Source organism: Phodopus roborovskii, unplaced genomic scaffold (genome assembly GCF_943737965.1).
Source record: "Phodopus roborovskii unplaced genomic scaffold, PHOROB, whole genome shotgun sequence".
Taxonomy (NCBI): domain Eukaryota; kingdom Metazoa; phylum Chordata; class Mammalia; order Rodentia; family Cricetidae; genus Phodopus; species Phodopus roborovskii.
This window is the reverse complement of record NW_026126693.1, coordinates 5276319-5304282: the sequence shown is the minus strand read 5'-3', so window position 1 is coordinate 5304282 and position 27964 is coordinate 5276319. Positions and strand designations below refer to the sequence as shown.

Sequence of the window (27964 nt, the reverse complement as noted above, 5' to 3'; positions counted from 1 at the left end):
CATAATAAAGTCAGTCCTATATAGGTAACTTAAAGCTAATAATTAGGTCTGAACATACACATTACAATGAAGTCTATGAAATAAGTAACAAGGATGGATGGAATTGCTGATGACAGCATACTTCATTTTGGGTACTTTCAACCATCTCCTAATAATTAATGCCTAAATTATGATGAAGGCATTAATCTATTTGAAAAAGCTAAGGCATTTACAGACTTGAACTTACCAATTCCCGTAGTCAAAATCAAAGGCAATAGTAATTTCAGTCCCTTTTGGAATATTCTGTACAGAGTAAATGTAGAGATGTATGGTTCCATCTTCAATTTCATGCCTTACCTATTAAGAAGCATAATTTTATATTCCTATACACTATTAGGAAGATTATTCATTATTATTAGTTTATGTAGTTTGTTTTTGATACAGTGTCTCACTACACTACCATGACTGGCTAAGAATATTATTAAGAGCATTTTACAAGTGGCCATTCATCACAAGACTTACAAGTCAGTCATCACCTGAACTGTCAACACTACCCCTACGTTCTCATCATCTGAACAAGTATACTTTAACAAGTATACTCTAACTTTTAAGCATGTTTGAAATTGTGGGTTCTTTCAAGTAATTTATCATCCTGAGTATGAGTATATGCTAATGCTAAGAATACTTTTCCCTTCCCACAATACTCTCTTAGTTCAGAACTACTGCTTTACACATAAAAGCAAGGCATACAAGGCTGGGAATGTAGTTCAGTGTTAAAACACATGCCTAATGTGTGAGGTTCTAGTGTTAATGTGTGTGTGTGTGACACACACATACACAAAGAAGAGCGAAAGGTACTGACAAGGTTATAAAAGTAGTAAAATCTACTTTAGGGCTGGTGAGATAATCCAGGTGGTAAAGGGTCTTGCTGATAAACCTTTTTAGAATTCAATCCTGAGAACCCACATGGAAGCAGGAGGAAATGACTCTCCCAAGTTGTCCTGATTTCCATGTGTGGGCTGGTACACATGTACGTGTGTACGTAAACACACATGCACTATAAATAAATGTAAAACTATTAAATCTACTTTAGCTTTTTGTTATGTGATACACACAAACAGAGCTTCCAATATAAACAGAAAAGTAGTATTTCCTCTTACAAGGAAAAGTCACAGTTTCATAAAGAACATAAAAAAAAAAAAAATTAAATAAAAAAAATTGTGAGACAAGGTCCCACAATGTAGCAATGGCTGGCCTGGAACTTTTTATGAAGAACAGGCCAGCTTTGAATTGCCTCTGCCTCCCAAGAGATTAAAAGACTGAGTGCACAACCATGTACAGCTTATGGGTAGTAATCTTAAGACGAGAGATTACCACCTAAATATGGACAAAAGAAAAATATTGAACAAAATCACATAGGTGCAGATTTTCATATTTTGTGTTCCTATTTCTCCTAAGATAAGCTTACCTCTGCATTGGGTGTACAAGAACGCCTGATGAATCGAGCCTCATTCCCAAAAGTCCTCGCATCAACACACATTTCTAGCCCATGAAACTTAGAGTAGAATAAAACAAAAGGGTATGGCCTACAAACAAAGAAGTATTACAAGCTTTTAGTATAACAGGTCTAGAGGATATAGTTTAGTGGTAAAGTGCTTGCCTAGCAGGCATCGTGTCCTCAATTTCGTCCCTAGTGCCACAAAACAAGCAAACAACAAAACTTTACAATTTCCTGTTATTCATTAGAGGTAAATAGATAACAGATTAAGAAAATTCTAAGACACAGTTGGAAAGGCAAGTATTTGAATATCAGCAGACTTGTGTCTGCCTCAAGTTGCCTAAGTCAAAAGCAATTAAGATTGGAATTTTTTTAAATAAAATTTTTAATCTTTATTTTTATGTGTATGGGCATTTTGTCGGTACATGTCTGTGTACCAGCTGTGGCCTAGTATCCAGAGTCCTAAGAGGGCCTTGTATCCCCTGGAACTGGAGTTATAGATGGTTGTGAGCAACCATGTGGGTGCTGGGAATCCAAATCATGTCCTCTACAAGAGTAGCCAGTGCTCTTAACTGCTGAGCCATCTCCCTCACCCCCTGTAGGCAGAAATTCTTTAGAGATAAATAAACACCATGCTTTTAAACTACCATTTCTTGGTGTGGTTAAAATTGATTTATACTAATTTCAGATAAAGTAAGAGGCACAGATTGTACGTATCTTTATGGCTTAAGTAAATACTCAAATTGTACACTAAGAATGTTTTAATAATGTTAATGTGTTAAACAGTAAGATTTAAAGACAGCAACATATTTCTATACCTCTGAAAAGTAATGACTATCAGATCAAATAAATTCTCCTCCAGAATCCCAAACTAAAAAAAGAAGCCTCCAAAGCCATTCTAAAACCAACACAGTGGGAGTTACAGTGGTGGAAGCATGGGAACATTACTCACGCTGTTTAATAAAGGAGAGCTTTACTTTTAATCACTACTCTTTTCAGATTCTAGCAAGTATGTTACAACTTAGGTAGTAGGTGGAAAGGTTCTTGACAATCTTAGGTAATGAGAATTCCCGACCGACACCCTAGACAGCTAAGCTACCTTGCTTTTACTTGTTAAAGTGGCTTACTTTAGAATTCAGCAACACAGAAATGGGAAAAAGGCTGGGAAATAAATCTTTATTTAAATGTCAGCACACTACAAAAGTAATCATTGGCACGCCAACCTCACTATTCTTGAAAATACTAAAATGATCACATGAAAGAAAAATCACATAAAGCATCTAGGCACAGTACTCAAACAATCAGGGATGGACTAAGGAGACAGAGATAGCACAGCAGGTGAAACACTTGCCATACAATTTTAAGGACTGAGTTAGAATTCTGACAATCTATAAATCCAGGTACGGCATAGTGTAATCCAGTGCTTCTACATCAAGTCAGGAGGTGGAAACAGTTCCTAGATGCTGCCAGGACAGCTAGCTTGGAATACAGGGCAGTGAACAAGAGATTCTGTCTCAAACAAGGTAGAAGGTGAGGACTGAAATCTCCAGTGGTTCTCTGACCTTCTTATGGATGCCATGGATGAACATGCCCAGACGTACGTACGTAATGTGTGTCTCATGCACACACATTCATTTTGTTGGAGGTAGTGGCTCATCTCTGTAAATGCAGCATTAAGGAGGCCAAAGCAGTAAGAATGAAAAGAGTTCCAGGACTATCTGGGCTACAGAATAAAAACATCTCAAAAAAACATAACAAAACAAAACCCACCAGGCAGTGGTGGTGCACACCTTTAGTCCCAGCACTGGGAGACAGAGGCAAGCAGATCTCTGTGAGTTCAAGAGCAGCCTGGTCTACAGATCGAGTTCCAGGACAGCTAGAGCTGTTATGCAGAGAAACCCTGTCTCGAAAAACAAACAAACAAAAAAAAAAAACAAACAAAACAAAACAAATAAAAATTTAAACTATAGAAAACCAACATACACACACACATAATACATACATACATATATATGTATACACACACACACACACACACACACACATATACCTTTTAAAGAAATATCCATTGGCTTCAAACTGTTCTCTCAGCATAAACTTCCCTCTGTATTCAATGATCAGTGCATCAGGAGGCAAATCTTTGGCAGATTTGAGAATTTTTTTATTCTTCTGCATATGGCTCTAGAATCAATAAATGCAGTAATTGCAGACATTAAATTGGTTAATTACACCAACGAAAGATAAACACAATACACAGGCAGTTCCACAATTTTTGACAAGTGATATATACCTCTACAGGAGGTTTGAAGAGTGAACTGTTGGTACTCAATTCTGACTTATTCATATCTTTGTTGTCATTCCCACTACCTAGTCTTTGAGCTATTCTTTGTGCCTCCCTTTGAACACCTTCACTATATTGGTTATTATTTGCCTCTTCATAGCGATCCATCCATGCTTTGATTTTCGTCTCCCATACAAAATTTGAACCATCAGATGAAGGATCAATTTCTGGTGCTGAACCCTAAAATTGTACCAAAATAAGGATTACTATTTGAATTTAAGCACACACACACACACACACACACACACACACACACACACACACATACACAAGAAACTACACTGTTTGGCTATCTAAGTTAATTCCAATTAAAAGCCAGGAAATAAGCTGAGAAACTCGTGAAGGCTGAGTTACACTGAAATAAAAATTCAAGAGTCACTGTCACTATGGTAGACAATTTAAAGATATCAATAAAGTCAAATGCTTAAAATTGAATCAATCCTCAGGCAGTGGCAAAAAAAAAAAAAAAAAAAAAAATCTGATTCTACACAGTCAATATCTACTTCTATAGCAACAAACATATATGTTTTAACTTTAATAGGTCTGTAAGTACTCTTAAACACCAAGTCATCTCTGTAAGCCAAGCCTATATATCAGGCAACATTTGTTGCACAAACCTGTACCTCCAGCTATTTAGGATGCTGCTATAAGAGAACTGTTCACCTGGCACAGTGAAGTCAAGGCCCACTCAAGGCAACAAAGTGAGACCCAGTCCCCAGAATTAAAGAGTGAAAGAGATGAAAGTAGCACAAAGCCTGAGGTTCAACCCCTCCTGTGCTGGGGAAGGCAGGGCAGTAATATTAACACATTACTAAAATGTACCATCATCTCATCTTCTAGAGAAATAATCTTTATTACAGTCTTTTTCTATGGAGAATAATAAACTATAATAAGCTGATCAACTATTTGATGGGAACAGCCTTATTTATCAATTGGTCAATTGTTATTTTATGTAACATTGGGAATGTCACATAATAGAATGCATGTTTACCATGTATAAGGCTCTAACTCAAATGACCAGCACTCAAAACAAAACAAAACAAAAAAAAACAATATATTAATAACTGAATGGGTATCTTATGCATATACAGATTACATTATTGACAAATTATTTGATAAAGAAAAGATTTATGAGCCACAACTTTATACTAAAGGAATAAATTCAGTTTAAAAATTTTAATTATCTGCAACAAACTACTAATAACTTGGTATATATCTTTAATACAGCTCTTTAATCTTACAAATTACTGGAGTGGTAACACTTTCAAGTTAAAATGGTTTTTATTTAAGATTAACAAAGAAAATTTCCATTTTCCCAGTCACTTCTTTATGTAATAAAGAATTGTTTCAGTTAAGAAAAAGATATCACTTCCTTTTTAAGCCTAGTATTCAATTAGATAAAACAGGGGAAAAAATGCTTGAGTACTGATAATTTTTAAAAGACTTATTTGTATGTATGAGTGTTTTGGCTATATATATATGAACCATGTGCATGCAGTGCCCGTGGAGGGCAGAAAAGGAGGGTTAGATCCCCTAAAACTGAAACTAAAAGTTATGAGCCATGTGGATGCCTAGACCTGAACCCAGGTCCTCTCCAATGACAACTAGTGCTCTTAACTTCTGAGCCATCTTTTAGTCCCACATAAAACCTTTTTAAAAGTTCAGACTTCTTTACTCTGTTAGAACTGCACAAATTCAAGTTACATAATAAGTACATAACTCTGATATTTATTCAAAGGACATTTGAACATGCAACATAATAAACATCACATACTAATGTTCTTGAGAAAGAATTACAAAATTAAGAGTAACCATCTACACAGCACATTTCAGAAATGTAGTATAATTACCTGTGTTTCATATTATAGGGCCCAAAATGCTACACTATAATCATTGTATCTTTTTTAATACTAAGCTGAAATTTAAGAATTTAGTTCTAGGTGTGCCTGTGCCTTATTAATTCCAGCATTTAGGAAACAGAGGGAAGATGATCACTGAAAGTTTAAGGCTCACCTGGTTTACACAGTAAGTTCCAGGCCAGCCAAGGCTATATAAGAAGACACTGTCTCAGAACAAAACCAAAAAAATTCTTTTCCTTTATTACCTAGCCCAGAAATAAATATAATAAAGATACTTCTATAGCATCATAAATCTGTATGGAAAAAGCTGAGGTGGAGAGCCTTGCTTCCATTGAGAATTTGAACACCCAAAGATTTGATAATATATGTTAATAATTCAAGGTCTATGTTGCAGTTTGTATTACCAATAGACTATGATGCTTTTACAATACAGTGTGTTAAGCTTGATTACCACATAATTCCAACTGCAATTTTCAATGTCATTCTGGATTAATGTGTAGAGTATACTAACTAATGTGTAGAGTATAGCAGCATCAGAGATATGGAATACAATGACAAATGGAGTGTAATTATTATCTGTAAGGAGTAAGGTTTTTCCGCCTGCCGCTGGTCTTCTACCACCGCCGGTCTTGTTCCACTGCCGCACCAGCCCAATACACTGAGACTCTGTATTTGATATAATGTTGTTGGCCAGTTACTAGTTTCTTATCGGCTAGCTCTGTCTTAAGTATTAACCCATTTCTATTAATCTAGTATTTTCACGAAGACTAGCAGCGGGAGGAAAAACCTTACAATTATCATATTTAAAAATTATTTGTTTTTATTTTATGTGCATTGCCTGCCTATTTTTGCCTACATGTGTGTCTGTGTGAAGGTGTTGGAAGTCTAGAGCTGCAATTACAGACAGTGGTGAGCTGTCATGTGAGTGCTGGGAATTGAACCCAGGTCCTCTGAAGAACAGCCAAAGCTGTTAACCACTGAGCCATCTCTCCAGCCCCTAATTATTACAATTTTAATATTGGTATTTACGTATGTCCCCCTTCTTGTTAATGGTGTAACAATGTCAATAAACTATAAGAGTGATTTATTAATCTAATGATTAAAAGTTTAAGGCTCTACTTCTTATAAATGTACTAAGCAATGAAATCACAGACCCCATAGAGCATAAAGTACCAACATAAACAAACTACTCAGCAAGCTCTCAATTTAGCACTAGTTAACAATAATGCCTTAATGTCATATAATTACCTTAACTCTTGATGATTTCCTAGATCCTTCACGAAAGGCCTAAAATAAGCATGGAATTCTGAGTTAGTTTTTCTGTTTCTTTTCTCTTAATTTGGATATAAGTAACAATCAATTGGTTCATTGAAGCATTTTCCTGAAGTGAAATAATTTGGCAATAACAATAAAGCTAGAACAAGGAGAAGTAAGAAGTAAACAAAGGTGTACTAAAATACTATTATTCTACTATAAACATAATGTAAACTTTAGAATAATAAAGTGTTTAGAATGATGCTAAGATAAAAACTTCAAAGTATTCTTTGTGCTAAATATTATAAGCATCAAATTTTATAGGTAAAATGGACTGTACAGTGGGGACTGGGACTAAATTTGTACTAGCACAAAGATTAAAAAATATACCAAGACGTTTCAACAGAAAACTCAAAAGCTTTTAAGAATAAATTTGATATCAATGACTAAATATGACTTACAGACTTTAGAGCTTGAGTATTGGCTACACTCCTGAGACAAACAAATACTCTCTCTCTCTCTCTCTCTCTCTCTCTCTCTCTCTCTCTCTCTCTCTCTCAAAGGAGGAGGAGGAGGAAGTTTGGTATAGAAGGAAACACAAAGGAAAATGGTATTTGATGCACATGATGGAACAAGCCTTTAATCTCAGCACTAAAGAAAAGGCAGGTGGATCTCTGTGAACTCCAGGACTACACAGTGAGATCCTGTCTCAATAAAGAAAACAATCACAACTGTCTGTAACTCCAGTTTCAGGGGATCTGATACCTTCATTCATACCAATGCACATATAATAAAGTTAAATAAATTATTTTTTAAAAAAGTATGAGGATTTGAAACTAGGCAGGATATCTTCTGGATCTTTTCATTAGCTTATTAATAAATTCCAAGACAAGTTACTTCTCTTTTAACGCTTTGGAAAAGAAAAATGGTACAGAAGTTTTTCAGACTGTTTTTTCACTCACAGGTTTTGGATTAAACCCTAATTTGAAATGCATAATTCAAAATCCAGAATACTCTAATCTCTAAACCTTTCTGAGAACCATTTCAGATGTTCAGATTTAGGAACATTCAAGCTGTAACAGGGCACTCATAACTAATATTAGTTGTCAATAAACTCTTCTTTGTAGGCAATCAAACTGAATGCTTTTTAATGTACTTTATTTAATGTTAATGCTTCATATCAGTTCTGAATTACTAAAGCACTAAGGATACTTTAATGGGATTTTATAAATATTTTTCTGTTCAATAATTTATGAATAATTTCATTCATTTTCAATAACTAAATAAGAATGGGCTGAATATAAAGTAAAATTACATATTTTTATTGTATATAGCCCCCATATTAAAAAGCTAACACACACTGAAAAACAGAGTTTTATGCCCAGTTCTTAGATTTTTCTTAACTCTTTAATTCCTGTCAAACACTACTGGCAACGCCTGAGAAAGTATCTTCCATTTATAATATACACCAATATTTTGAAATAAACACCATGAAGACCTAGTATTATTTATTTTGAATACTTAGTAGTCATTTCACCCAAAAATATAGTCTATACTTTATTAAAGCAAATGATGCAAAACAAATGTACTAGGATCAAATTTCCACATAACTTTTATAGAAAACAAAGCTCTAGTCTCACAGAACACAGTAAACAAAGGCCACGTTAACTACCCTGTCACTGAGTACTTTAAGAAGAGATTGAATTCATACCCATCAGATATAATACAGTAAAAGGCATGTGATCTCTTTGTGAAAATTACAGAGATGAGGAAACTAATAACAAAATAATACAAAATATGGCTTAGTACTAGAATAATTGGCTCAAATGCCAAGACAGGATGCGAAGAAAAATTGTATTTGCTGGAGAAAAGCAACATTCCTGTTAGCTCAGTCTAGTAGTTTAAAAGGGTAAAAGATGCAAAAGACTATTTCAAAAGGTGAAAATGAACAGTGTAATAGAGATGTGGCTATAAACTGTGGGTGCCCATAGTAACAGTTAACTGTTTAGACTGGGTAAACAGAAACAGAAGAGAAATAAAAGAGAATGGACACAGACTTCAGTAGTTACAGAAAGATGAAATTAGAAAGTGTAAAAATGTAAAGTATATCATGAAAAATTACTCAAGGGGGGGGGGGAACCAAACCTTGATTTTAAAGCCATAACTTATCTACATGTAATTTCATTCTTCCATAGCAATACAGTCAATGTCAAAGTGTTTTTACCTTATGTGACAAATATTTTCACTAGCAATTATATCACGTTACTTATCAGGGACACATTCTGAGAACTGCATTATTAAGTTATTCTGTCCTTATTGTAAATATCATAGAGAATATGTACATAAATCTATGAGATATAATCTAATGGCATAATTTACAGATCCTGGCTATAACCCTATATGTAATGTCTGTATAAGCAATTGTAATCTAGTAATAAATATCTGCATGAAAATAATGATAAATATTGTATGTTTCACCAGGTGGTGGTACATACCTTTAATCCCAGCATATGGAAGGCAGAGGCAGACTGATCACTGTGAGTGTGAGGCCAGCTTGGTCTACAGAGTGAGTTTGCAGTCTGTTTGCCTCACTTTAGCATTTACAGTTTCTGTCATTCATCTTTTTAGAACAGTGATTCCAAAGCAATGAGCAATGATTCTTTTGTAGTCCACATCAGTCTTTAAAATGCATTGTAATTTTTAAATAGGAATGTTCAAAAAGTTTTTAAATAAATTTTTGCTAGAACTTTCCATATATTTAGCTGCTACCCACGCTCTTCCTATTGTCATGTCTTGCCTCTATCTCAGCTCCTATCAGCTTTATCTACTCATCTGAAATAAAAAGGCAAAAACGTACTTTTTTGCATTTTGAGAAGTTTTGCTCTTTCTCCCCACTTTTTTTCCTTCTTTTGTCGGTGGCCTTGGGGACTCTGGAAGCGGTTAAAGTGATGGAAGATGCAGTATGCTGAAATGCAGGATATAATTCCACAGGGACTTCATCTCCACTTTCAGTTGCGCTGGTGTCACCATCTTCAATGAAAAACAAAGTCACCATACTTTAATACTTTTATTTCAAGAGGAAAAGAAAGCAAACCTGCACCTGAGAAAGTGTCACATTCTTGTTCCTGAAGAAAACACATGTTCTTGCTTCACTTAACCACTCACTCAAAAGGTGGACCTGTATGTAAACTGAATGCTCTCCTTACAATCAAAGGGTAAATGTCTGATGACACACTCTGGGGTTCTCAGGAAATAGGGTAACTGTCTAATGACATACTCTGGGGTTCTCCAGGAAATAGGCAATAGTACACATGAGTAAGGGATCACATTTTCTAGGGTAGAAATTCAGTAATATCTATAAAAACTATATAATCACTTAAATGTTAGCCTGTCATGTTATGCACCATTGTCCAAATAAAGGAACTTTTCACAACAACAAAACAAATCAACTGGAAACAACCTACAGTGTCTACCAAAGAGCAATAATAAATAAATAAGTATTATTTAAAACTGGTTGTCCTGGTCTCAATCCAAAAAAAAAAAAAAAAAAAAGTGGCATTCTGGGCTTAGTGACATCTGCTTATAATAGAAGTACTTGGGAAACAAGAGGATCATCCAATATGAGACAACCCTACACTATGAACTACATAACTGAGTCATGTCAGGACAGCCTGGGCTAGTGAGCTCAGCCAACATGGGCTAAATGAAGACTCTATCTAAAAAACAAAAACAGTAAATAGAAAAATTGCAGCATACACAAAATTAGGAAAATGGCATCTGAAAAATTAAAGAACAACTATTTCATATGGTAAATGGGTCACTTTCTGACCAATATAATTCATTTCTTTAAAGGTTACCTATATATGAGAATAAGTGTTTTAAGCTTATTTGTTTTGTTCTGGTTTCTTTGTGTCTTACATGCATAAACATGCATATTCTGTAATCAAAAAAGCCTATACCTAAGATTATAAATAAGACATACACTCAAAATACATTAACAAAGTGTTATAGGCTGGAGAGATGGGTCTGATGTAAATAATAAGTGCTCTTCCAGAGGACAGGGGTTTGATTCCTGCCCATATGGTGGCTCATAATTGTCTATAACTTCTGGGGGATCCATTTTCTGGTTTCTGTGGGTTCCAGACACACATATAGGTTCACAGACATACATTTCGGCAAAACACTCATGCACACAGTTTTTTTTTTTTTTCTTTCAAAATTAATAAAGCAAACAGGCCAGGCAGTGGTGGCACACACCTTTAATCCCAGCACTTGGGAGGCAGAGGCAGGTAGATCTCAGTGACTTCAAGGCCAATCTGGTCTACAAAGTGAGTTTCAGGGAAAGCAGAAGAAGCCCTGTCTCAAAAAACAACATAGCAAACAAACAAATGCAAACAGTTGTTTTTACATTTAATTAAAATATTCAGACCACTTATTTTCTTAATCACACTAATTTTAATTTAGAATAGGTTCTTTTTACATACCCGACATATTTTCTCTTTTCCGGCGTTGTAGTAGCACCGCCCTGTCTTTATCCAAATTCCTATATTAAAGTATTTACATGTTACTTATCAAACTTCCAGAAGCTTAGATATGAAGATGTTTTACATATTATGAACTTCATAACTCATGTTTTTAGTGAATAAATATTAAATATATGCAGAAGCACTGACAGATTATATATGATCCAGTATATATACACATTTCCTACATAGTAGATATCCATTTCATTCTATTGTTTACCTATGAAGTGAGCATATTTTTCAAATTCAGATTTATAACAAATAAAACCCACATTAGCAACTGTATTAAAACCACAAATTGCTTAAAATTAATGCATCAGTAAATTAATTATAGGTTTCTATGACTTATTTATATTGTTTATTCTTAAACATCTCACTAAGTAACCCAAACTGGCATCAAACTTGGTTCTATCTGCCCTGTTTTGGGATTACAGTTGTATGACATCACACCCAGTTTATTTCTACTTAATAAATCCTGCAAGGCATGGTGGGAAGCAGAGGTAGAAGGATCTCCATGAGTTTTGAGACCAGCTTGGTCTACATAGAAAGTTCCAGACCAGACCAGCCACACTGTCAGACCATCTCAAAATAAGTAAATAATCAAAACAATCCCTCCCTCTCTTCAGGCAGTGGTAGCACCCAACTTTAATCCCAGCACAGAGGCAGATGGATGTCAGAGTTTGAGGCCAACATGGCATACATAGCAAGTTCCAGAACAGCTAAGGTACACAGAGAAACCATGTCTCAAAAAACAAACGTGTATTGAAAAAGCTCTAGAGTAGAAAGGATAAGGCAAAGTTTAAACTTACTTGAAAATACCTTATTTTATATATTTGACTTTATTATGAATTGTTTCTTGCAATGAAGTAAACTTTTTTTAAAAAAGGAATTCTTAATATTAAAAACAAACTAACTAGAACTCTGGGTAGTAGTACATATCTGTAATTCCAGTACTTGAAAGATAGACACAGGAGAATCAGGAGCCCAAGGTCAGCCTAGGGTATATAAGACTCTTCTATTAACAAATCAACTACCAGCTGGATTATTTGAATATTCTTGGTGTAAATATAAGATCACATTAACCATTTCAGAGAAGTTTCATGACTTTTTTCCATTCATTCATTCGGTACTGGGAACCAGGGCATTGCATATACTAAGAAAGCATTCTACTACTATCTATACTCAGTCCTTAGGAATTAAAGGCATGTTCTACCACACAGCTCTTGTAATTTTTTAAAAAACTAAACATGCAACTTTCACACAAATGAGTTATACACTTTTGGAATGGAAAAAAATAGGTTCACATTAAAACCTGTATTAATGTTCTGAGCGATTTGTAAAATCCAAAAGAGGGGAAAGCAACATAAATATACTTCTGTGGAGGTCTATCAGTAAACCATGATACATACTAAAGAATACAGCAGCAATATAAAAGGATGCAGTGATACATGAGGAAACTGAATGGTTGTCAAGGCATTATCATGAGTGCAAAAGCATACAGAGTCATATACTGTATGATTCCACTTATATAATTCCTGAAATAAAATTATCAAAATGAAATATTGGCCCTAAAGGTTAGGAATGAGAGGAACTGGGGACAGTGCTCAAAAGGCAGGATGAAGAGTTCTTTCAATGAAACAAAATTATTTTTTGATAGCCTAATGTGAAAATCCTAATAAACAATATTCTATAAACAGTTTCACAACCTGTTACTACTAGGAGAAAGTAAGCATAACAAATTATCTGCATAATTTTATGCAAATCTGCAATAATTAAAAGTTTAAATCAAAAAATGCAAAAGAAGAGTAACAGTCCAAATAAAACTAATAATCTAAACAACCTAGGGGTGTATCTAATTGGTACTATAACTACATAGTGACATTATTTTCAAGGGATTTTTAAATACAATAAATTAATTTAAATATCCATATGTGATATAGTCCACAAAGGGAAAAGTTCTAAATTGTTCTATATATTAATGTTGATGTTACTCTGTATTATTCTATGAAATAAAGCAATTGGGAATTATGGCATCCCAATTACATTATTCCTGTCTTATTGAGAATTTGGGTAAAAAGATATAGATCCAGATGTACTATAAGAATATACAGACAGATGTGGCCAGGTGGTGGTGGTACATGCCCTTAATCCCAGCACTCAGGAGGCAGAGGTGGGTATATCTCTGAGTTCAAGGCCAGCCTGGTCCATAGAGAGTTCCAGAAAGCCAGGGTTACACAGAGAAATCCTGTCTCCAAAATAAAAAACAAACAAACAAACAAATATATACATATATACATGTATACATATAGATGTGAAACAAAAATTTATATACTTAATTTGAGTATTAATTTATTGTTTTTCAAAGACAAAATAACTATTAATTACTGAAGCAGGGGATAGAATGTAAGTATATTTTACTTTTATAAGAAAGTGTTTTTGCTGTTGTTGTTTCCCTGTATGTATGTTAATTTGTAGCACATAGGTGCACATGCATCTAAGGCAGAAAACAATTTCAAGTCTTATTCTCAGAAACACCATCTATTTCCTTTCAAATGGTCCCATTTGCCTAGAGTTCACCAATTAACTTGAATAGGCTTGGCCAGTGAGCCCCAGATACTTTTGTTTCTATCTCCCCAGTGTCAGGGTTAAAAGTCATACGCCATAATATGCATCTTTTTAATTAGTGAGGGTTCAAGTAGATCAAGCACTTTACCAAATAAGGGATTTCCTCAACCCTTATATTGGGTTTTAAATATCTATAATATGTTGATGATGATGCTGTTTGAGACAGGAATCTCATAAAGCCTAGGCTTGCTGTGTAGTCAAGCTGGGCCTTTATCTCTAGATCCTCCTTCTCCCACATCCCAACTGCAGGAATTACAGGCACTGTTCCCTTTGCCTGGCTCTACAGTAATGATTTTAAAAATAAATCAGACAATGGCCCATTTGGTCACTGCTCACTCTCACCCTTGAAAGTGCCTCAGTTTACATGAAATAAATTGTCTATTTTCTATACTACACTCTACCATCTTATCTGAATTCATTGGATAGAATTGAAAACCCAAGACTTGGAAACCACAAACAAAACAAGATCCCAGGAACATCTCATTTTTCTGTCCTGTTAACAGTTCTTAATACTTACATGGTAAAGCTGTACTCCCCTCCCATGGGTTGAGACTGTCAGGTACCCTGCAATTTCCTTTCCACCCATGTCTCTCCATGTGTGCACTTCTGGGTCTGACAAGTCTATTTTGGGGATGTCAGGTCACCCAACTCTTGCTCCACATGCAACTGTCTCTTGCTTCACTCATGTTAACGTAACTCAGATACTTTTTTTCGAACATAGTAAGTGGAGGGTTACCTATCATATATTCTGCCATAGAACAGAGACTTTCCTGTGACTATAAGTTTTAATACACTGTGACAAAGATGAGCAGCTTTCCCACTGATCCCTCCAGAACCTTACAAGAAGCAAATTTCTATGTGAAAGAAACATTGTGCCTTTACTATATGCGCTTAAAAATAAATAAATAAATAAATAAATAAATAAATAAATAAATAAATAAATGGTGGAAGTTGAATCTATATACTACAAACAAATCTAGTAATAAGGGGATGCTTTAATAATCCATTTTTGGGGGGTAGGAAGACGAATACTGGAATTGAATTCAGCTAGTCAAGCATTCCAACACCATAAATCTACATTCCCCAACCCTCTTTTCTGGGGTACTCAGGAACTTGGTTGTCTTGAGTATGTATATTACACAAGCACTTTACCACTCAGTTATATTCTTCCCAGACATTTTTTTTTTTTTTTCTGCTTTTATTTTGAGGAAGAATCTCACCAAGTTACCTAGAAAGTTGGACTTCAACCTAGGTATATGTATCTTTAGCAAACCTTTAGCTTTCAATCATCCTGCCTTGCCTGTTCAAATAGCTTATATTACAAAGCTGCACAATCACACCCAACTCTCATGACTGCCAAAAAAGTTGCCAAACATTAAGAAAATAAACCATCATCCTACTGATCACTAACAAAGTTAAAATTATGTAGTCAACCACAATACACTATCAATGAAAAAAATTCTTGATTTAGGTTTCAGGTTAAGAAAATAATAAATATTAAGTGGAAAAAGTACTTCTTAAAGAAATATTGGGATTCATAATTTGATATATCTGAAACTCTTGAATAAATTTCCATGAAAATTTTTTCAGTGAAACAGCTGACAGTCTTAGCAGATCTGATAACTTACCTGGGCTGACAGCGTTCACATAGATATGTGTCAGGGATGTGCTGCCTGTCAATCCCCATGCAGTCAATATGTTGCCAAACACTTAAAAAAGAAAAAAACAAAACATAACAAAAACAGAAAACATTAAAACCATCCATAAATTAAGATGCAATATTCTATCATTAGTATGTACTTTGAGTTTAGTACATACTAAAATGTATTCTCGGGTAGAAAAATTTTAATATGCGAAATATGACAAACACAGAATGCATAAAGCAAATTCCTGAAACAAACAATTTAAAGCATAAAAGATTACTGTTTAAAATGTTATACACCTCAAGCTGTCAACACTAAAACCCCTAATAATAATCAGCATGACAAGAACCTGATTTGGGAAAACAGGAAGGATGTAATTGAAACATTAATTACCAGCTATAAGATGATCAAAACGTGGTCAATATATACAAAGAGAACTGTCCCTTTTGTGAATTCAGAGTAAAGAAGCCAAGTTGGATTATATCTTCTCTTGACATTTAACAACTTTGGTGGCACACAGTATTGTGTGCCAGTTGAAAGATAAGGAAATAGAATAAAAAAGACTTCTAACATTTATACTTAAAAAAGAACAGAACTAAAATTACAAACAGCTCAAAGAATCCAGGAAGTATTCCACTGGAAAGGAATTCAACTTAATTACTCTGAAGAGAGTATACGGACAAGCTTGAGGTAAACTCAGGATGACAAAACTTCATGTACCAGGAATTGATATACATACATTCCTCTTTAAAAAGAAGAAAAAAATTCTACCTACTCCATACATATAATCATACACTTTTTAAAAAATTACATGTGTGTATATGTGTATGAGTGTGTCTGTGTGTGTACATGTCATAGTCCAAGTATGGAGGTCAGAGAACAACTTTCTGAAGTTGATTCTCTATTATTCCATGTGGGTCCCAGAGAATAAACCCAGCTTGTCAGCCGGGAAGCACCACTGAGCTATCTCCCAGTCCTTTGATGTCACTTCTAACATAAACATACTAAACTAAATATATTGTGTTGCTCTTTACATATCAACTGAGAACCCCCAAAAAGATTTAAATAACAATTTATGTTAAATTATTGTGTCATGCAGATAACAAGCAAATCTAGAAAATAAAAGAGCAGAGTTCTAGATGTCTGAAGTTAAAACACTGAATATGGACGATAGGAACATTGAAAAAAAAAATACAGAGAGGCAATGTGGAAAGGAAGAGAAAGATTAATCTTTGGAGAACTATACAGGCCGAATGCAAAAATGGAGGTTGGGTAGGGTAGACAGACCAGACAGACACTGAGACATAGTAAGAGTCACTTTAAGGTAAATACATTGAATAATCTTAAAACTGTGCCTTCAAGAATGTAAAGGTAACTAAGAATTTTGCATGTCTAAGAATGATAAGCATTTATTGCATGTCCATCTGACTAACTGAACCAAACAAAAACCATTCCTAAAATTATTCTTTCAATAAAAATACTGCTACATTTATCACATTAGATGAGATCAGCTACAAGAAAGCTCCTTTACATAACTGAATATAATAAGAATGGATATTTTCTAATATAAGGCAGAAAATACATACTCAAATTCATTTCAGTTTTGTAAATTTCCCTTCTCAATAAATTTACCAAAGCCATTACTTACAATAACTCACAGGCAATGAGAATTTATTTGCAAATTTTGAAAGTACCATAGCATGTTATTATTAAAATAATTTACAACCTTCCACTTAAGAAAACAAATTTCATCCTCTACATCCATATCCTACTTATTGACAGAGATAATGAACCTTTTGAAAAATACACATGCTACTATCAGTAACAATCAAAAGTTAATAAAAAACTAATCTAAACTAAGCTAACTGATGGAATAATTTTTTTTGTTTTGAGTTTTTTTTTGCTACATGGTTTCTCTGTGTAACACTCTTGGCTATCCTGGAATTCACTTTATAGACCAGTCTGGCCTCAAACTCACAGAGATCAGCCTGCCTCTGCTTCCCAAGTGCTAGGATTAAAGACATGTGCCACCAATGCCCAGGGATTTCTAATAATAAACTAAAAAATGGAGCATTTTTATCTTTTAAAAAGATTTACTTATATAATTGTTTAAGAGACAGAGAAAGAATGTTTGTGATTACAGAGGCCAGAAAAGGCCATTAGATAAGATACCCTGCAGCTAGAATTACAGATGATTTTGAGCTGCCCCATGTGGGTCTTCTCCAAGATTTAGTGTGTTGTCTGTCTCCAGTCCTAAAATAGCTTCTTTTAATAAGGACTTTTTTCTTGGGGGGGGAAAAAAAAAAATCGCAGTAGTAGAGGCAGACAACCAACTTTTAAGAAGTAATTAATTCCTTCAAAAGACCTAACTAGCTTTTCCAAATTAACACTCAAAGGTCAAAAGCAGTCAAGAAAATGAACAATGGCATGAAATATTTTACCTGCATTTGTCACAACAGATCATATATCCATCATCATGTGTAAAACCACATATGCATCGGGTTACATCAGTACCATAACTTCCATCTTCAGATGTGCTGATTGTAGTAGCACTGGAAGTTTCATCAAAATTAGGAGTGGTAAATATGCCTACTTCATTTTTGCTAATGAGACCTGATGGAGGAGGGGAAGCTGGAGGTGTTGGAGGAGGACGAGCACCATAATTATGGTCCTGAATAATAGAACACAAAATAGCACAATATGAATTTCAATGACATAAATTAGGCAAATTAAATAAAATTTGAATACTTAATAATATAAAATTGGTGCATTTCTTAATAATGTCAAATAACAACATAAGAATAATAATTTAAATCACAATGGTGAGTTAATGTCACTTGTCTAGAAGGTAAAAGTCACCTTTACACCAATGACATTTCCCCTCCCTCCACATCAGAAACCACATTTCCAGTCCTATGATTACACATTTTCACTGCGAGGAAATTAAGTTCATGATGTGAGAATAAGGGTAAAACCCCAAACTCCACAGGAAGAAAAAAGCTAAAGAATAGCAAAAACTGGGCTGGAAAGATGTCTTAGCAAGTAGAGGTGCTTGTCATAGAGCCTAGCAACCTATGATGTGCCACTTACTCCCCTAAACAAATAAATATAAATAGGAAAAATAGTAACAAATGTACATTATTACTGTAAAGTATAAAACATGGGATTTTACATTTTTGGTTAATTTTCACTCATATTTAAGTACTAACTGTATTTTCCAAGTAATAACAAATGTATTTAGTCCAACAACTCTTTGAAATTAAAATACTACAGAACCCTCAAGAGGAAATAAATTAAGGGAATAAGCTTTTATCCTCTCATCTGTGAAACAGGGATAAAAACTACCTTTGAAAAAGTTTGCTTGAAAAATTATATATGTATATATGTATACACACATATATGTAAGTATATAAAATGTGTATATATGCACACACATACATATATTATATATATGTTTGTGTATGTGTTCAATCAACATAATAAGTGAAAATAATAATAAGACAGAGCCAAAAATGGCTCCACAGTTATAAAGGAGCATATGCTACTTGCACTTCTAGAGGATCCAAGCTCTGTTCTCAGAACCCATATCCAGCTGCTCATGACCACTCTAACTCCAAGTGCAAAGAACTCCATGCCTCTTAAGGCACTTGTACTATACATACCCACATGCATACCACACATCATAATTAAGAGTGATAAAAATAACCAAGCTGTTGCTGCACATTTTTAATCTTAGCGCTGGGGAGGCAGAGGCAGGCGGATCTCTGTGAGTTCGAGGCCAGCCTGATCTACAGAGCTAGTTCCAGGACAGGCTCCAAAGATAGAGAGAAACCCTGCATTGAAAAACCAAACAAACAAACAAAAACAACAACAACAACAAAACAAACAAACAAAAAGGGATAACTACATAATATACTAATTACTATATAACTTAGAATTAACAGGAAATAGTACAATGTAATCTTATCCATAGTCATTTCATTAAGGTTAAAAAAATAATAAACATACATACAGTAACAATTAAAAAAATTAGACTTCCTCTCACAGAATTTTATTCTCTTAACAGTATAGTTAAAGTATAAATTATATACTTAATTATACAGAAAATATGAAACATGTGTTTTTAAATTATTGTTTTAAGCACAATACCACACACATTTACTTCCAACTTCTAATTTTACAAAAGTCCTTCTGAAGAAACATTTGACACTTACCGCATAGGGCAAACCAATATAACTGTGTGAGTGATGGGAGCTGCTGGTATATAACTGGTGGGGATAACTGTTGGATTTCTCAACTACCACAGGGCTAGCTTCTACAGATTCTGGTCTAAGGGAAAGAAGTTCCATAGATTAGAATTCCATTCATTTTTCTGTTTTAATCTATTAAATAATTTATAAGTCCTTATTCTCAAATATTGTCAAAACAAATACAATGTCTACAATATGTATACAGCTTGTGGATAGATTCATCCTATATAGATTCTGTGTCATAACAAAAGTTTTACTTAATAAAATAAATATCCTAATGTGAAGTTCAATTATAGTTTCACTTAAAAGGTGTCCATTTACTGGGGATGATAGTTCATGTCTGTAATTCTAGTACTGAGGCTGGAAAATCAAGAGACAGTGCCATCAAGCCATTCAAAAACAAAAACAAAACCTCCAAGAGACCAAGCTTTATGCCATTTACCCAGTGTCACTAAGCATGTAAAGAGTGGCCAAAGTGGCAGAAACAGTTTCAACTAATATTAAAAGCACATTAAGTCTATTTGGATTCTGGCTTGAATGCATCTCAATGTGTTCAATGTGCTACAACAGAGCAGATTCTGGGAAATGTCAGTAAGTTAAAGAACAGGGAACCAATCGAACATTGAGCAAGGATTTATGCCTGAAAGATACAAGCAGTAGTCTGTAATGAGTAGCTTTGTAGGTCTGGCCTACTAAGAGGTAAGTAATGGTGATGAACTGACTGCTGACACTAACTATGAGTAGCGTTTTGCAAACTGTTGTTGCTCTGAAAGCTCCCTGCCCTACCATTTTATATAACACTTGGTCTTTTGTTTTTTTTCAAGACAGGTTTTCTCTATACAGCCCTGGCTGTCCTCGAACTCAGATCTGCCTGCCTCTGGTTCCCAAGTGCTGGGATTAAAGACATGTGTCACCACCACCCAGCTGATTTATTTTCATTTTATGTGCATTAGTGTTTTGCCTGCATATGCATCTGTGTGTCAGATCCCTGGAACTGGAGTTACAGACAGTTGTGAGCTGCCATATGGGTGCTGGGAATTAAAACCAGGTCTTCAGGAAGAGCAGCCAATGCTCTTAACTGCTGAGACATTTCTCCAGCCCCTTGCCTCGGGTTTCTGCAGTGACCCACCATGCTTATTGGTGCTGGTAGGGGGTAAGAGTAGCATGTAGTACAAACTGGGGAGCACTATGGAGCTGAGGCTAGCCATGAACTCCTGATCCTCCTGCCTTCATGTCTTCAATGCTGAGATTACAGGCATGTGTCATAGCTGCCTAACTTGAAAAAAAGTTTAAGAATGCTGAATTTTAGCAATGATCTACAATACCATTAAAACTATATGAAGGGGTTGTGGCTAAAGTAGAAGACTCACTCTTAATGATGTAATAAAAATGCAGTGTTAATGATGCATATGGGTAAAACTTGCATGAAGAAGTGGCTAATAAAATAAAATCAAGCTTTTACATAAATATAGATGAGTTCAAGCATATGAAATAGCCAAATTATTTTTAGAATATCACCTTCAAATACAGGATGCAATAACAACAAGGTAGTCATGTAAGAAAGCAGAAAATGGCTTAAACAGACCGCTATGTTGAATATTTATACTTACAAGTGCTTTGTAAAATAATCTTAAATATATATATTTCCTATATGTATATATTTTTTTGTATGTATTATACATTTGGTAACACAGTGCATGCACTAAAGTCAGAGGATACCTTGTCAGCTCTCTCCTTCCATCATGTGGATTCTAAGAATTCAGCTAAGACCATCAGGCTTGAAGACAAACACTGACACCCACTAAGTCAGCTTAATGGTCCAATAAAAGCAATTTTTAAAACAAGGAAACAATATTATATAAAACTGATTGACACTGATTTAAAATAGTTATTATTATGTGTGTGATACGTATGTGTTACATAGACTGTGTATGTGCCACAGCACACATATGGAGATCAGATTTTCAGTCCTCTCCTTTCTCCATGGGGTCTGAGGATAGGACTCAGGTCCATTGGTCTTACATTTTTACTCCTTTTTACTCCTGGTTGATACCTGTTTTTTTTTTGGGGGGGGGGGGTGTTTTGAGACAGGGTTTCTCTGTAAAGTTCTGGCTGTCCTGGAACTCTCTCTGTAGACTAGGCTGGTCTCAAACTCACACCTGCCTCTGCATCCTGACTGCTGGGATTAAAGGCATATGCCACCACTGCCCAGGATAAAGCTTTAATGATCATAAAATAAAAAGTAGCTAGTGTTTGTGTAGCCAATTTTATATATCTGCATAAATGCCTAGATAATATAGAATATCGTATGTCACTATAAATTGCATTAGGCCAGTGAGATGGCTTAGTCAATAAAGACTTGTCAAGATAGACAACATGAGTATAACCCCTGGAACCCACATGGAGGAAGGAGAGAACAGAGTCCTGAAAGCTGTCTTCTGATGGACTGTGGGATTGGACTCCAGACACATACATAAGCACACAATAAGTAAGTAAATGTTAATTTTAAAATATTTAAAAACAAACAACACACCAGGGCTAGTCAAGTCATAGATCTTGGAGGGGAATCTATAACCACCACTTTACTAAGTCAGCATAATCCCTAACTCTAAATATTTGTCCTTATATCCAAAAATAAATATAGTCCTCACCCCTTATCAATGAAACTTCTCTATGTAACAGAGATCATTATAGAAAAACACAGCCAATCAAAATGCAGAGTTGTGGAACCCAATAGCAATGTAAAACAACTCCCCCCACCTAAGGCTCAGGGATCACTAAAGCAGAAAGGGACAGAAAGAATGTAAGAACCAGAAGGCCACAGTTTGCTGGGACAGTGTCTCCTAGCAATGTCAGAAGCTACACCGATGACATCTCAACATGAACTATAAAAGGACAACAGACATGCCAAAGTGGTGTAAAGACTAAAAGGTTCCAACACTACACAACACACACACACACACACACACACACACACACACACACCAAAACAAAACCCCACAGGCAACTAAGGAATGCCAACAGCAGGAGAAATAGTCTTCCCTAACAAAGAGAACATGTATTGGTTATATACTACCAAAAGGTTAACCCTGAAAACACACTTACAAATAGCAACAATTAATGAAAAGAGGAGCAAGGAACAGGGGCATGTGGCAAGGTTTGGAGAAAGAGGAAAATGATATAATTATATTATGATCTCTAAAAATTAAAGTATATATAATTTTAAAAAGTATTCAATTTACCCAACTTGGGGGGTTACTTGCTTCCAGAGGAACAGAATTTGGTTCTCAGCACCCACATCGGTTGGCTTAAAACCACCTGTAACTATAGTTCCAGGGGACCCGATGCCCTCCTCTGGCTTCTGCAGGCAGCTGTACTCATGAGCACATACTGGTGCACACTTGCACATACACTTAGTAAAATAAGCCACTTATAAAAGGGACCTAGAATAGGCATAGACAGAAACCAAATACAATTTACAAGATGCTGGGAATAAAGGGAAAGAGGGATTTGAAATTTTTTGTTTAGGGTGAGGAAAACATTTAGAAATTGGTGACTGTTGATGAACATTCTGTATACACTTAATGGCACTTGAAACTGTACACCTTAATATAGATTTTTTAAAAATACACTTATTTTTACAGAAAATAAATTTTCACTAAAGGCAAATAGAGAATCCTGCCACATGACTAGACAATATAGGGCTGGGTTGTTGCATAACGTGCTTATTAGCCTAAGTGAGGCCCTGAAGCCAAACCCTACCATTCCCCACTCCCTTCCCCAAATGATAAAACTAGGCAGTTGATTTAATATGATAGTGGCACATGTGGCAAGAGTCCAAGAACCTGTACAGACCTACATTTTCAGACAGTGACCAAGGAACTGCAGAAATGAAAGATAAAAATTACATGAGGTTAAGGGTTAATACATTTTGAGCCATGCAGATCTACCTAGGGCCTGAAGAAGGTGAATGCTATAGTCAAGCTTTGATAAGCAATGTATAATAGCATGGCAAAGCCAGTTTGCATCTGACCCTAAGGGAGTTTTAGGATGTGGTTTCCTTCCTCCTAGATGACTTGGAGACCAAAGCAGCATGATGTAAAACTGGTGGTAAAGGACTCCCAATATAATGCTATCACAAGACTATCATGAAAGTTTAAGTACTGAGTCCCAGTGGTATAGACTGAGTACAGAGAGACAAGAACTAGTCAGAAAAGTAGTTTCTGTGTCCCTAAATATTGTTCAGGTACTATCCTCGGAGGTACAGTCTGCCTGATTGTAAGAGATCTGTTCTAAATGTCTCAAACTCTCAAGTTCTAAAGCTGCTACTAGAGGCACTGGATATCATACAATATAAGGATTCTGGGTCTCAATTTCTACATCCTAAATGTAAATTATATAGATATCCTAAAGACGTGGAAGGTTCTTTGGCTTTTTGTTTGTTTGTTTGTTTGAATTTAATGTGTATGGGTATTCTGCCTGCAAGTTTGTATACCATTCACATGTCTGGTATCTGAGACCAGAAAAGGGTGTCAGATACCCTGGAACTAGTTGGGGTTACAAAACTGGTGGTGGGAACCAAGGATATGTACTCTGAAAGAGCAGGCCGTGCTCTTAATCACTAAGCTATCTCCCAGCCCCAACGCTGTATTTTAATATAGAATACTGAAGCCTAGATCTCTTAAATGGGCCCAACAGTCTTCCCATCAAACTATATTTCCCCCACCATTCCTGTATAATTGACCAGAGTGTTAATTATACCTATGAATTACTGATTTAAGTAAGTAGTGTTAGTTATTAAATAGTAATTGGTTTACAGGGGGCTTTAAACTAAATGATGTGTGCTGAGAACAAAACTCTGGTCCTCTGGAAGATCAGCAAGCACTCTTTCCACATGTACACACACACACACACCTAGTTGAAATAAAAGAGAACCAGTTCCTATAAGCTATTCTCTGACCTCTATACAAATGCACCCACACACATACACACTTGTACACACAAATAAAAGAATATATAAGAAAAAAAATGTAAAGAAGCCAGGAAACAGTTAAATACTGGTGGAAAATGGGTAAAACACACTGAAAACATTTTAGTGTCTTAAATTATACAAATTTAAACTCAGACTATCTAGGCACCAACAAATTAATAATTCCGTTGGCAGGTGTCTCTAATGACACTTGAATGCAAAACAAAAGACTCAAATTTGGAGAGAAATTTATCTACCAAGATTTCAAACTTCATTTTGCAAATGAGGACAACAAATTCTAAAATAATTTACTAGGTTATAAGGGCTTACTATCATATTAGTGACTGAAGAAGGTGGAAAGAACTTAGCTATTTTTGTTTAGTGTTCTTACTCATGTTATTCAGCTTTGATTGGATTACTAGAGACAGGATGAGGAGTCTTCATTCAGAGTAATTTTCTTTTTAAATAAAATTTATTTTCATTATTTTAAATTATGTGTATATGTGTCTGTGTGTGAGAATGTGACAGGACTGCAGATGCCAACAGAGGTCAAAGGCATCAGATCCCTTACAGCTGGAGTTACAAGCAGCTCTGAGCCACTGCTATGGGTGGTGTGGATCAAACCTGCGTCCTCTGCAAGAACAGAGTGTGCTTTCAACTGGCTAAGCATCTCTCCAGCCCAGTAATTCACTTCTAACTCACATATTACATTTATTAAAAAAAAAAAAAAGATAAAAGAAAAAAGGAGTAACATCTCATTATACTTTCTAATAAACATCACTAAAGGAATTAGGTAACAGTATTTAAAGGACATAATATTAATAATCAAATGTCCAGTCCAGTTTCTACAAAGGAAAAGTAACTTTTGTTTAAGACTAGGAAAAGAAAAAAACAAAATACTTCCCATTTGCATCTTTTCCTACTTTCTAGCTCTGAGAGGACTTCCCTTCTGTGTTTTTATTTTATTTAAGTATGTAATGAATTCATGATTGAGATGGCTAGAATAACAAAGGTAAGTATAGAAAGAAATGAAATCATTCTATTATAAAATAAGATGGGCTAGAGTCAATAGCACTTGCTGTTCTTTTAGATGACTCAAGTTCAGTTCCCAGCATCCATATCAAGAAATTCACAAACACATATAAGGTTTAACACCAGCTTGAGCATCAGATGTTTCTGCTATTTATAAGCATGTTCCCTCATGTGCAAATAACCACATACAAACTCAAACAACTACATATAAATAAAGATAAGAATAAAATCCTTTTAAAAAGTAAACAGATCAGTTGAGCAGTATTCAATTTTCTATCTTGTTACAAGACCAAAGACTACTCAATAATTTGTTGTATCGAATTTACCACTGCTAGAACTGAAGCTCCTACACATACAAATCATAGGCCAAAACACAATATTTACATGACATAAACCACTGTTTTAAGATTACTAAATTGTACTCACAGGAAAAGCCTAAAAATACATTAGGCTCTGTTGCTGCCACTCTTTGCTCTGTGACTTTGGTTCCTCAATCCTTACCAAAAGGAAACTTCCAACTCCTACTCGACCTTGTTCATACAGAAAGGGCTGGCATGGGCTATTTTACCCCAGCTATGTGAGCTTTCCTAACTAACCTATTAGTTTCTCCTCTGAGATCCTATTATCTTATTTGTCTACAGAGTTGCTTTATTTAGTATAGTAGTCATTAGACACATGAGATCATAAGTATTTGAAGCATAGCTCATTTGAATTGGCATGTGTTGTAAATACAAAATTCACAAGAGTTCAAAGAACTCTCATCAATAATTTTACCTTGCGTTTAAACATGCCTTTAATCCCAGCTCTTGGGAGTCAGAGGCAGGCATACCTCTATGAGTTCGAGACCATCCAGGTCTACAGAGCAACTTCCAGGATGGGGCTACAGAGAAACCCTATCTCAAAACAAAACAAACTAAAAAACAAAAGAAATATAACATTATTTTAACATATAATCAAAATAAAGCTATGTTAAAATAATATTTTAGATATATTTACTTAAGAAAACATGTAACAAATATGTATATTTAAAAAATAAAGACCCAAAAACTGAATGCTTGCCAGGCATTGTAGCACTCACCTTTGAGCCCAGAATTCAGTTCAAAGATAGACTAGTCTACATAGCAAGTTCACAAAATAACAAAGTATATATAGAGAAACCCTGCTTCACAAAACAAAACTAATAAAGCAAACCAATCTGAATGACAACCAAAACACTGTTACTAGAAACTTTAAAACTACACATGTGGCTCACAATAAGTTTGTGTTTAACAGCTCTCATCTGAAGTTCTGACTTAATAACTGACCAAAATGTTAACAGTAGGTTGAATTTTCACCTTTGTAACCATAATCTTTAAGAAAATTTTCCACACAATATATCCTGCCTCTTGAATTATCTATACTTCTATAAAATTATGCTACCTGTACTTACAGGCATACAGCTAAAGAATTAACTGGAGAATGACAGCTTTCTGGTTTAAAAAAATTATTGCGATCAGATTTTTAAAGTTTTACTTATATCTAGCTATGTTTTTCCTTTTTAATATAGATTTACCTTTTGTATTTTTAAAATTTGGACCAAAGGTTATATCAGGAACCAGTAAAAAAGCCAAGGTAATATTTATGTTACCCTGCATTAGGACTGGTAACAAGTTCAAAATTGGTTTCAACTTCATTTCTAGTCACCAAAATCTAAGCCTTGTTTTTTTGTTAATATTAATATTATGCATAGTAAAAAGTTGTGACTGGGGCTAAAAAGGTGATTCAGCAATAGAGAGCACTTACTGAACACAGGTTTGGTTCACAGTATCCATATGGAGGTTCACAACAGCCTCTAAATCCAGTTTAAGAGCATCTTATCCCTACTTCTGATATCCCAAAGTTCATGATAGCACGTGGTATACATACACACACATAAAATATTTTTTTTTCTAAAAAAAAAAAAAGCTGTAATGATTTTTGTTTCTTTGGATTTTGTTAGTTTACTTGCTTTG

At 34.9% G+C, this 27964-nt stretch overlaps 1 protein-coding gene across 4 annotated transcripts in view; it reads right to left on the bottom strand.

Annotated features, from left to right (window-relative positions):
- Kmt2e (lysine methyltransferase 2E (inactive)) overlaps positions 1–27964 on the bottom strand; it is a 66159-nt gene that overhangs the window by 22367 nt on the left and 15828 nt on the right. For all 4 annotated transcript variants that reach the window (XM_051174826.1, XM_051174828.1, XM_051174829.1 and 1 more), the window contains 10 exons: positions 19937–20051; positions 18164–18393; positions 15708–15788; positions 11416–11474; positions 9789–9961; positions 6926–6964; positions 3768–3998; positions 3528–3658; positions 1448–1565; positions 227–336 (listed from right to left, as the gene is read on the bottom strand). In XM_051174826.1, the coding sequence (XP_051030783.1) occupies positions 227–336; positions 1448–1565; positions 3528–3658; positions 3768–3998; positions 6926–6964; positions 9789–9961; positions 11416–11474; positions 15708–15788; positions 18164–18393; positions 19937–20051 (1287 nt within the window). The remainder of the gene's footprint in view (positions 1–226; positions 337–1447; positions 1566–3527; positions 3659–3767; positions 3999–6925; positions 6965–9788; positions 9962–11415; positions 11475–15707; positions 15789–18163; positions 18394–19936; positions 20052–27964) is intronic.